The sequence below is a fragment of the Ostrea edulis genome, chromosome 1 (genome assembly GCF_947568905.1).
Source record: "Ostrea edulis chromosome 1, xbOstEdul1.1, whole genome shotgun sequence".
Taxonomy (NCBI): Eukaryota; Metazoa; Mollusca; class Bivalvia; order Ostreida; family Ostreidae; genus Ostrea; species Ostrea edulis.
Window position 1 is genome coordinate 64,580,545 of NC_079164.1, and position 13,031 is coordinate 64,593,575.

The 13,031-nt window shown below is 37.2% G+C and overlaps 1 protein-coding gene across 7 annotated transcripts in view; it reads right to left on the reverse strand.

Moving 5' to 3' along the window:
- The window catches only part of LOC125647206 (beta-1,4-galactosyltransferase 1-like), a 73,676-nt gene that overhangs the window by 17,333 nt on the left and 43,312 nt on the right, over positions 1 to 13,031 (reverse strand). For all 7 annotated transcript variants that reach the window (XM_056156559.1, XM_056156556.1, XM_056156563.1 and 4 more), the window contains exons 2-3: positions 7,389 to 7,624; positions 2,675 to 2,862 (exon numbers count right to left, since the gene is read on the reverse strand). In XM_056156559.1, coding sequence (XP_056012534.1) covers positions 2,675 to 2,862; positions 7,389 to 7,624 — 424 coding nt within the window. The remainder of the gene's footprint in view (positions 1 to 2,674; positions 2,863 to 7,388; positions 7,625 to 13,031) is intronic.

Consider the following 13,031-nt stretch of genomic DNA (forward strand, 5'->3'; position numbering starts at 1 on the left):
AATACAGACTATTTCTTAAGGTTATATCATCTTCAAGAGGAAATATTTATATTATCAGGAAAAGACACGAATTAAAGCAACACAAGCTGTCATCTTGGTGTTGAAATTTGTTGTTTTAGACGTTCTTGGACAGAAAAAAATAAGGTTCATATTCTTTCATATTCCAAACTTATTCAGAGGCTCCGAAGGAAGCAAAATTACATTATTGTCTTTCCGTAAATTTAATGCTTGTTCCCTGTGTGCATTCACATGATACCGGAGAACATGCTCAGTGAAATTAATCGTTCCAACATATTGTCAATTTATTTCAGTGTTTGAGACTTAGAAGTACCCCACGTGTATCAAAAATATGATGAACATAGGCTTTCAACAAAATCTGGAAATTTTATTAGCGTTCTAGGTGGGGAAGAGTCGGGTCCTCTCAACTGGTTTGACACTTGCTTTGTTTCCAGGTCATAATGATGAAGCTAGGTTTTATGAGCAGTCGTTATTCTATCGAGGAACGCCTGTCTTTCTCTTTGAGAACGATGTTGAAAATCTCTTTGAGAACGATGTTGAAAATTTATCATTTAGATATGCGCAAGCTAACGAGCCAGAGAATAAAGCTCAGAGTCGTCAGTGGGAAGGGCCTGGATCCCCGAGGCCAAAGAAGTTCAAGACGCAACCATCTGCTGGCAAGGTGATGGCCACAGTATTTTGGGACACAAAAAGCGTTATTATGTTGGACTTTTTACCCAAGAGAAGTACAATAACTGGAGTGTACTATGCAAACTTGCTAGACCAGCTGAGAACCACCATCCGTGAAAAACGTCGAGGTAAACTCTCTAAAGGTGTTTTGCTGCAACAGGACAACGCGAGGGTCCACACCTGCAAAGTTGCAATGGATGCTGTAGAGCGAAACAGGGAAGAATTAATACTACAGCTTGCCTATTCGCCTGACCTAGCTCCTAGCGACTTCTTCCTATTCCCAAACTTGTAAAAGGATATCAGTAGACGTCATTTCCGGTCTGACGAAGAAGTCGTGACGGCAGTTGAAGAGTGGGTCAATGGAAAAGATCTGACCTCTTCAGTTCAGGGCTGATGGCACTTGAACACCGTTGGTTTAAGTGCATCACACTAGAGGGCAATTACATAGAAAAAGAAGAGGTGGATCTCAGCCCGAAATAAGTTAGGCTGGTTACGTATTAACTCGCCGTCGTACCAAATGTTAATTATTGATGTTGCACTGAGTATGCAAAACACGGATATTTGATTGATTGATTGTATCTTGCTTAACGTCTCGCTCGAGAATTTTTCAGATATGGACCGAGACCAGTGAAGGGCTTCAAATGTAGGCCTATGCTCGACGCTTACGGCCATTGAGCAGTGAGGGTTCTTTAGCGTGCCACATTTTCTGTGACACGGGTCATCCGTTTTTAAGGTCATCTCCGAGGACCCTTAACATTCACACCTGATGTCGAGCGTTTGACGATAGAACTGTCACTACCTTTTTAACGACTTAGGTTTGTCGCGCCTGGGATTCGAACCCCGGCCTTCGGCATGCGGGGCGTACGCTCCAACCTCTCGGCCACCGCGGCGGTGACGGATATTTTAATAGTCGGTATTTTTATTGATAACCAATTGTAAGGTAAATAATTGTAAATTACGTGTATATGGCCTGATTAGGAAGTGTCCAAAATTTGAAACTTTTTTGACAACCTCTTGTAAATTATTGTTTGTACAATTCAAACACCAGCAGAGATGGTAAAAATTGTGGATATCGTTAGGCTTAGGCCAATCATCTTCACAAGTAAAGGGTTATTGATTCGTTACCTCGCACTAACCCTTGACATCAGTCGCTATTTAAAAGTTGGGCTCGAGAAGAAGGATGACGCAATATGCAAAAATTAATCAGCCAATTGGATTTCTTGTTTCAGATGAAAGTTTGGTAAGGGAATAAACAGAAAGTAAAAATTGGCGTCCGTTGACGAAAAGATATGTGAAAAACATCAAATCGATCATTTGACCGAAAACCAAAAGCTTTCGATATCATGTATCAGAGAAGGAAAAGATGTTTTTATTGGGACTAAAACCGGCAGTGGTAAATCGCTATCTTACGAAGTTGTTCCCATTATTTTGGACAATTTGTTTAATCATAGTCGACAACCGTACTTCGACAATCCATCATTTTCATACAGCTCATACCCCAAAACCTAGTCTAATTGTTTCTTCAAGCAAAACGAACTCCCGAAAATCAATTGATGGTATCTGCCGACGCCATGCGTGTTTCCTGTTTAGTTTTGTTTTCGACCGATTATGAAAGCCGTTGTCTGATTGGTTTGCAGCTTCAGGCCAATCATATGCTTCTCGAGCCCAACTTTTAAATAGCAACTGTTGTCAAGGGTTAGTGCGAGGTAACGAATCAATAACTCTTGACTTGTGAAGATGTAGGCGAATTTATAATTATATTTATTTTCTCGTGACCGACCACGAATTCTCAATTAGGAGAACTACAGTCTCGACTGATTATTGGTGCAATAGTGTAATTTAAGTCCACATTTCCTTTGTGTTGGCTTTGTGGTAAATGTAGTAGTGAAAACACCGTAAAAACCAATTCGCAGTGTATCTTGTCAGGTCAAATGTAATAATATTTAGATTTCTTACAAATGATATTAAACCAGCTTTGTTAACGTACCTGTAATTAAATATATCAATTGCTGCAGACAGATGAATTGGACTGTCTATACATCCGTACAAGATTTTATCGTTTTCAGGTACAAGATCAACATCATGAAAAACAAAACAGGAATAGTTATCAACTTTTAATGCCTCCACGTATCCTATGTTGAAGAGCAACCCCCGATTGAACAATGTACCATTGCTCTGAAAAATAAATATACAATAAATTATATAACTGTTATAAAGAAGGGCATGGGATGTCGCAATCACCTATGTAGATAACACACCACAGAAGGAAGACATGATTACATCCTACCGACTAGAAAGTCTCCCAAACGAAATACTGGCTGTATAAAAATGGACTTTATCCGAATACTTCTATTTCCCCCACATTAATAAACCCCTTGCACAAAATACCTGTCAATTCTAATTTTATTTAAGAACCTAGTTCACAAAGACTTTTGATTATAAAGAATATTCCTTTGTTTTCTCTAGTAAAACTGGCGTCACTTGACCTTGGTCATAGTTTGTAGATTCCAATATCCTCTCATCATTTTTAAAGACCCCAGATCTCTAACAGTTCTGGTTCTAAAGTTATACCAGTTTTTTTAAAATCAAGGTCACCGTAGTCACTTGACCATGATACTAGTTTGTAGGTCTCGCCATCCTCTAATAATTTCTAAAGATCCTAGGTCTACATCAGTCCTGGCTTTGAACTTATATCGGTTTTTATGTTCAAAGTAAGAGGTCACTAGACATCGATACTTGTAAGTCACAACAGTTTTTTTTAAAATCTTTTATCATGTCTCTCGATCCTGGTTGTAAAGTAATTCGAGTGTTTATGACCAAGATTAATGTAACTGGAGATACTACTTTGTATGTTACAACATTCTTTTATCACCGGGATATTGATGAATATTTCATGTTTCTATTGGTCTCAATTCCAAAGTAATACGGGTTTTTATGATCAAGGTCAAAAGTCAAGAGAGTCTGTCATTTGATCTTGATACTGGTATAGCGGACAGTGTAAGAGGTAACTTATGATGCCTCATTAGTGAGCTACATGTAGCTTTTCTAGTGATGTGGTAGAGTCTCTCTCTCTCTCTTGATCACGCAAGTTAAACAACGGCGAGCGTGATCAGCACTTGGCTGGGTGACCTCTACACGTTTGTTTCCTCTTATCAATTCTGAAGACCCCATTTCTCTATCAATTCCAATTATAAAGTTACACCATATTTATGCTTTAAGGTCAGAGATCATTGGAGTCACTTGACCTAGCAGATTCCATCATCCTTCCAGAAGATCCCATGTCTCTGTTAGACCTGGTTCTGAAGTAATACCAACTTTATGTTCCAAGGCCAGATTCCAGAGTGACACACCTTGATATTAATTTGTAGGTCCTATCACCCTCTTATCATTTCTAAAGATCCCAGACGCTATTGGTCCCGGTTTTAAAGTTGTACTATTTTCATGGTCGGAGGTCAGGGTAACTGGAGTCCCTTGACTGTGATACTAGTTTGTAGGCCCAGTCATTATTTTCTCATTTGCCCCGGTTTTACGTTGTACTATATTTTATGTTAATGGTCAGAGGTCAAAGTCACTGGAGTCCATTGACCTTGATAATAGTTTGTATAGGCACAATCATTATCTTCTCATGCAAGGTAAAGATAACGAACAGTGATCAATCAAGACCCCAGGACTCTATCATATTTGTCTCGTTATATCTGTTGAAATATGGAATTAATTTTGACCCAAAGAGGTATATGATAGACTCCACCCCCTATTTGATCCATCAAAATGTACCTAACCCCCTTGAATCTGAAAACAAAAACATATCCGCAATAGATCCATTGGTCTTTCTTATCCTTGAATATTTAATACTGTCATTAAAGGGTTACGGAGTAGCTACGGACATTTTTAGATGCGAAAAAGACGAACAATACTTTTAGTTATTTATTGTCAATATCTTTAAAAATATTGGTGATCAGGTCTTCCAACAGTTTTTTAGAATTCCCATGTGCAGGAAGTGTGCTCCTTAGCCCCCTTTGCTAGCTGACCTGTTTTTATATTCTTATGAAGCAGAAAGTATTCAAAAACTTATACGTGAGAAGAAATAATATCTTGCTGTAACCTTCAATGCGATACTTACATTGTAGATATATCGACGACGTTTAATCTCTTAATAATAATCATTTTCATTCATATGTCAATTCGACATATCCCTGTGAACTTGAAATAAAAGACACCACAGGGTCCTCAAAAATTCAGTTTATAAATCATGACAGGCTACTGACAAACAAGTTGATGTTATAAGAGTTTCAACAGTCTCGTTTGAAGTCGGCATTTCGCAAATTCTATGCTCGTTATAATGATCTAATTTGCCAATACAATACAACAAATCATTGGGTCAAATGTTGTATGACGTTTCATACCGATTGTTACATGTAGGTCGCTCTTGGCAAACCGATTTAGGCTATGGATTACTCCGTTTATCTGATAGATCTAAGGCTTACGGCGGGTGTGACCGGTCGAGATGGGGATGTTTACACCTCCTATGCACCTGATCCCACTTCTGGTATGTCCAGGGATCCGTGTTTGCCCTACCTTCTATTTTGTATTCCGTATTGGAATTATGAGATTGATCACTGTTTGGTATATTCAACTTTCATTCAAGACTGTTCCACCGCGGGATCGCAATAGGATTTTAAAGATTTACATAGGAATAAACATTGTATAGAAATTTGTTATGAAATATTCTCAACAACCACAATCAATCTAATAAAGGCTCACATCAACGAGTCAACACGGTTGGTTCTTCAGAAAGTATTTGCGAGGTATATCCTGGTACATGTACAGCGGTGAGTATTTTGAAATTTAGAAACCAAATTATATTTGACCTGATTCAACTTGCTAAAGCCGGATATGTAATTTAAAGATGTCTAAGATAGTATCATCCGTGTTCGGTAGCTTTAGTATATTTACACTTCCCCCACTGCTTATAGAGTTTAACAAGTGTCAGAAGACAACATCGCTCGCCGGGAAGCGTGACTACTTCAATTATCCGCATTGGTTTAAAATTTTAATGTAATGTATGTAAAATCTTAAGGTCACTAGATTAAAAGTCTGAAGCTGCAAACCAATCAGACAACGGCTTTTATAATCGGTCGAAAACAAAACTAAACCGTAAACACGCATGGCGACGGCATTATGGTGTAGAATTTGTGGCCAATTAGTACAAGACAGATACCGTCAATCGATTTTCGGGAGTTCGTTTTATTTGAAGAAACAATTATACGAGGTTTTGGAGTATGAGCCGAATGAAAATGATGGATTGTCGAAGTACGTTTGTCGACTATGTTTTAACAAATTAAACAAATTGTCCAAAATAATGGGAACAACTTCGTAAGATAGCGATTTACCACTGCCGGTTTTAGTCCCAATAAAAACATCTTTTCTTCTCTGATACATGATATCGAAAGCTTTTCGTTTTCAGTCAAATGATCGATTTGATGTTTTTCATATATCTTTTCGTCAACGGACGCCATTTTTTACTTTCTGTTTATTCCCTTACCAAACTTTCATCTGAAACAAGAAATCCCATTGGCTGATTAATTTTAGCATATTGAGTCATCCTTCTTCTCGAGCCTAACTTTTAATAGCGACTGATGTCAAGGGTTAGTGCGAGGTAACGAATCAATAAACCTTGACTTGTGAAGATGATAAGGTTGAAAGACTTGGTAACAAATGAAGGGCCTAGTTACAAGGAATATATATGTGAAGTATTAAAGGTCTAAGGTCTATCCCCTTCAGTTTAAAATATATAGCCGATTTGAAGTTTTCGAAAAGTAGGTCAAAGTCCAAAGTAAAGGTCACTAAAGCAAAATATACAGCCATGGTTAATGTTATTTTTACAATAGGTCACAACACATGGTCTCGGTCAAAAATCATCATACCAAATAAAAGACATAGTCATAGCAATTTATATTTGAAATATTGAAGCCCTATCCTCTTTGGTTCAAAAGATATAGCATGGTTTACAGGTTTTTGAAAAGTAGGTCAAAGTTCGAGGCCAAGAGTCTTAAGTACAAATGAAACGCCTGGTCATGAGACATATATGTATGCATGTGAAGTATTAAAGCCCCATCATTCAGGAAAAGTAAAGCCAAATTCTTTCCCCTTAGAGTGTGACAGTCTAATGCAGACATCGGCGTCATGGCAATAACTCTTCAGACATTCCTCCCACTAAAAATGAGAATTATAGATTTGAATACACGCACAACACGTGCTTACATCACATGTATAATGTAGCACTGGTTCATATATAATATAAGGGATATCAGATTGTACAATCACCAAAACAACACTTTAGTACTTCATTTTGCTATTTTATGAACACAAAATTACGACAATTTTGCAAGGATAAATCTAAATAATGAGGCAATAGAAACGCACTTTTTTTTATCATGTTAGTTGCTAATCCAACTTTTGAGAAGTTCAAAAGTTTGAATTTTGAACGCACAACGACGGACACAATCTGAAAATACCAGCAAATGACTCGGGTAACCAAAGAAAATTAATATTGATTATTTTGCGTTGGAATTCTCCAAATGTTAAGTCAATTGAAATCTGAGGTAATATGCATTTAAGTTTTACCTTTGCTTTAAAAGCTGGTTCAGTAAAATCTTTAGAACAAAGGAATTGCTTTACGTAGAAATAAGACTATACTACACCTGTTCAATGACAAAAATGCCATAGTCCAAGAGTTGATGTTTCAGCATCGGGTGTAAAACATACAACAGGATATTAAGATGCTCCTGTCTATTTCTATAGGGAATCAGCACCGCTACTTTGTGTCTGGACAGACATTCTTCTGGTTTATGTCTTCCTCCTGGTTGTAACCACTTAAACATCTTAGTCATTTGCTTCAATGTCGGAACATCAGAAAATCTCATTTTCATACTACCTTCTGCAATAAAGAAATTAACCGTTTATCAGACCGGATGCTGGCACATTTATTAACAATGATTATTGGCAGGACTTACTCTGAATTGCTATATCAAGTCTAAAATCCCACTAACCACTAAGGAATAGTCAATAAGTCATCACAAGCTACCAACCACTAATCAAGAATTCCACGAATTAAGTATAAATCCAGAGTAGCTAGCAACTACTAAGCAATGACCAGTAGTTCAATTGATAACCAACAATAGATAAAGCAACAAAGCGTCTACAAATTCATACAAGTAGCAACCACTACACAAATGTCAATACAACCATTGCAGCTAGCTATTATTAGTCAACACATGCCAGTCCACATAAGCTAGCATCTACTCATCATCTAGGAGCCAGTAACCAAAAACGTCCCTGGAAACCAGCATCCACGAACCAAACTTTGTTTTATCTTACTTCCCATTATTCGGTAATTTCAGACGTCACAAGCTGTGGGTGAAGTGCGACAAAATTTAACCTATGCATGACCCTTAAAGTTGTGACAGATCTTGTCATCGCCTATCTCGATACGGGATCTCCGTTTCTAAAGTATGATCCAAAAGACTTTACATGATGGAAGCTTGTACCAGTCACTACTTAATATATTAAACAGCTTAGGTTTGAAGCTGCCTCGGGATCGCGAATCAAACCCAGAACATACAAGTTGCGCGCTAAATACTAGGCTACTGCGACCCTAAGTAAACAGCATTTTCATAAGGTCACAAAGATAAACCAGAGAACAGTCAATAACTACACAAAAACAACCACTAAACAACGGTCAATATCCATGGTAGTTAGTGACCACTAACAATCAGTCAATAAGCATGCATCTCTTAAATTCACCACTAATCAACAATAAATTTAATTTAATCCATAACCACTGACACAGACCCACACCCAAGAACTGAGTGGAGAGCTGAATAAGAGAAGAGCTCTTCTGTGTAGGGGTTAATTTATTGTTATAATCTTGAATGTCTAGGTGAGACAAAATTCACCAACAAATAAGTAAAGAAGACGGCAAAAATACATGTATCTATCCTTATGAATTAATAAAGTTTGCCAATAAACTCTGAAACGCTTGATCCAGAGTCACTGCTTGAACCTCTAATATTGTTTCATATATTTAAAGAGGTGAAGTCTGTAAGCTATACTTGATTAGTAAATATCATGAAATAAATTTAAAAAAACCATTTTCGTTTTCGATAAACTATCCTCAAATAGCAAAAATGAAAGTAACGTAGTATACATGCTTTGGCGGATCTAAGCCAGTTTTTTTCTTTAATGACAACATAAAACAATACGATATGAAGTTAATCCGTTGTTTATCGATGCTTGATTTTGATCTTACAGAAGAAATCAGTTTTGATGATTGTTGCATGAATAAAATATGCCTGTTCCTTTCTTCAATCCGTGATTCATCGATGCTTGATTTTTATGCCCCCCTTTGAAAAAGAGGGGGCATATTGTTTTGCAACTGTCGGTCGGTCGGTCTGTAGACCACATGTTGTCCGCTCAATATCTTGAAAACCTTTCACTTGATGATAATGATATTTCATATGTGGGTTGGTTATGAATAGAAGAGGACCCTTATTGTTTTTCAGGTCAAAAGGTCAAGGGTCAATCTACTCTGGACATAGGAATATAATGTCCGCTCAATATATTGCGAACCCTTTGCTTGACAGACATCAAACTTGGTACACTGGTACATCTTCAGGAGAAGATGACCCCTATTGATTTTGAGGTCACATGGTCAAGGGTCAACTGGACTTAAGAATATAATGCCCGCTCAATATCTTGAGAACACTTTGCTTGACAGGCATCAAACTTAGTACACTGGTATATCTTCAGGAGAAGATGACTCCTATTGATTTTGAGGTCACATGGTAAAAGGTCAAGGGTAAAACTAGCCATGGAAATATACTGTCCGCTCAATATCTTGAGAACCCTTTGCTTGACAGATATCAAACTTGGTACACTGGTACGTCTTCAAGAGAAGATGACCCCTATTGATTTTGAGGTCACATGGTAAAGGGTCAAACTGGACATAGGAATATACTGTCCGGTCAATATCAATGGAACCCTTTCCTTGACAGACATCAAACTTGGTACACTGGTACATCTTCAGGAGGAGATGATCCCTATTGATTTTGATGTCACATGTTTAAAGGTCAAGGGTCAACCTGGACATTGGAATATACTGTCCGCTCAATATCTTGAGAACCCTTTGCTTGACGGACATCAAACTTAGTACAGTGGTGTATATTCAGGAGCAGATGACTCCTATTGATTTTGAGGTCACATGGTCAAAGGTCAAACTGAACATAGTAATATACTGTCCACTCAATATCTTGATAACCCTATTGCTTGACGGACATCAAACTTAGTACACTGGTACATCTTCAGGAGAAGATGACCCGTATTGAATTTGAGGTCAAAAGTCAATTGTTGAACTGGACATAGTAATATATTGTCTCCTATATTTTAAGAATGATTTGCTTGATTGACACCAAACTTGGTACACTGGTACAGCATAAGGCGTAGATGACCCCTATTGATATTTAGGTCACATGGTCAATTCACTCTTGACATAGGAAGATATTGTCTGCTCAATATTTTGAATTGATGATACTACTATCAAATAAATGATGTGTGTGTATAACTCTTTTCAATTTTGCACCATGGGGGCATATGTGTTTTACAAACATCTCTTGTTGTCTTACAGAAGAAATAAGTTTTGATGATTGTGAATAAATAAAATATGCCTGTTTGTTTATTCAGTCCGTGATTTTACTCCTTAATCAGTCTTCTGGAAAGGTCCAGAACGAAGCACCCAGAACCATCATAGATGCTTAGGTCTACAACCAATCGCACATTCTCGGGGGCTTCCCGGCCAGCCGAAGAACAACCCGAGCGGTTGCGATTAGTTTGCATTACTTTTGACAAGGCCGATATTTATAATTCTATGCAAATGTATAATTAGGACATACGTGTATATTACTTATATACATCTCGATCAACGAAAGACATCGGATTCCCTCCCGAGACCAACGATTTGGCACATCGATAAATTCTTAAATACGATATTCATCTGATATTTTCGATGTTCTTAATTTTTTTCCGTGATTATAGAAGTCACTGTTACGACTTTTTGTAATAATTTATTAACAGTTACTGGTGTGGACAAACACATGGATAAACACAAGAAATTTTATATTATTATGTGATGACACAGATCTAAAAACTAAGTAATAAGTCAAAAAATGTCCAATGTGTTAGATATCGAATGGGTTGGGACTTATTAACTTTAAGGTTAAAATATTTTAACAAAATTAGGTTGTACAGTGCCTGGTATATAGTTCATTACGTTTTCAATAATTGCGTTTGACGAGAAGAAACCACGTTTATTCATAATTTTGCCCTTAAATCATCGCACCGGACAAAAACTACCATTATAAACACATTCGCAATAATGCGGTTCAAATTTTGAAATTATGAACGACCTTTCATTTTGTCTTTGGTCAACTACGTGAAAGGTGAAAATAACGAACAGTGCAATCTAATAAATTCTATAAGCAATACAGAATAGAGAGTTGGGCAAACACGGACCCTGGATATACCAGAGGTGGGATCAGCTGCCTAGGAGGAGTAAGTATCCCCTGTCGACCGGTCACACCCGCCGTGATCCCTACATCTCGATCATGTAAATAAACTTATCCGTAGTCAAAATCAGTGTCCCAAGAAATGGCCTAACAATCGGTATGAAACACGACAGACATCATTTGACCCAATGATTGGTTGTACATGTATCATTTATGTTACATAAGGAATATCTAATTTTGACCTTTTTGTGACTTCCTAATAATCAAGTTTCATATTTCACTGTGTATGATATTAATGAATATAACATAAATAATGAATGCACGAAATTATTAAAAAATTGTTCTTAAATTCATTTGAATTTAAAATTCAAACTAGAAGCGTAATATGTTTATGAAGCAAGTGACTGATCTTGACCAACAGGTCAATGTGACGTGACATCATCGGGTAAAGTGTGACGGATTTATTTCTTTGACAGTCGGATCAAGCATTACTTCACCAAAACTCTAAGGTGGGTTCAAAATAGTCAAATAGTGTTAATATATCATATATTATGTAAAGTATTTCGTCAGTATGGGCCATTTCAGGGACATTTTTAGCCGAGTTGCAATGAAGTTGAACTTGACTATTGGTTTGGTGATGCGGGCGGGCGGGTGGGCGTCAACAATTGGTTTCCGGATGATAACTCGAAAAGTTTACAATCTAATCAAATGAAACTTTGATATATTGTTGGGTACCAGGTAAGGAAAACCCCTATTGGTTTTGGAGAAAAATGGTCAAAGGTCAAGGTAACTGACCGAAAATAGAATGAAAATTTCAGAAAAATTTGGTTTCCGGATGATAACTCAGAAAGTTCAAATCCGAATCAAATGAAGCTTTGATATATTGTAAGGAAGACCCTTAATGATTTTGGAGAAAATAAGTCAAAGGTCAAGGTCACAGTGACCGAATATAGAATGAAAATTTCAGAAATATTTGGTTTCCGGATGATAACTCAGAAAGTTTAAGTCCGAATCAAATGATACTTAAAGATATTGTTATGTACCAGGTAAGGAAGACCCCTATTGATTTAGGAGAAAATAGGTCAAGGTCACAGTGACGGAAAATAGTTTTAAAATTCCAAAAAAGAATTGGTTTCCGGAGGATAACTCGAAATTTTTTAATTTGAATCAAATGAAACTTGGATATGTTGTTGGATACCAGCAAAGCAAGGCCCCTATTGATTTTAGAGAAAAAAGGTCAAGGTCACAGTGACCGAAAATAGATTGAAAACTTCAGACAAATATGGTTTCTGGACAGTAACTCGAAAAGTTTAAAACTGAAACTAGTTCTTCACAATGATAAATATGCCTCATTATTCCCAACATTACAATGTACCACATGCAACTCGGCTCATGCACCCCAGGGTGCATACATTGATTTTTGGTTTTTAAAAGAACACATTAGAATTTAGCTTAGATATAGATGCACAAGTACTCTGAAGTTCTAGATTGGCCAGAGCACCGAGTTAAGAGGAATTCTGTGCAATAGTCGCAGAAAAGGCAGGTGTACAGCTGGACCAGCGAGACATCCTGGCAATACATCGGATACCATCTAGCAGCGAAAAACATCCAAGACCAGTGATTGTTAAGTTCCTTACCAATGATGTGAGGAAAGCGGTCATCACAAAGAGGGAGAAGCTTAAGAGCAATTTTATTATGGTTGATCACATCACTAACATGAATGCACAGTTACTGAAAAATTTGAGAGCAGAACAACGCGGACATGTGATTGATAGTGTATGGTAC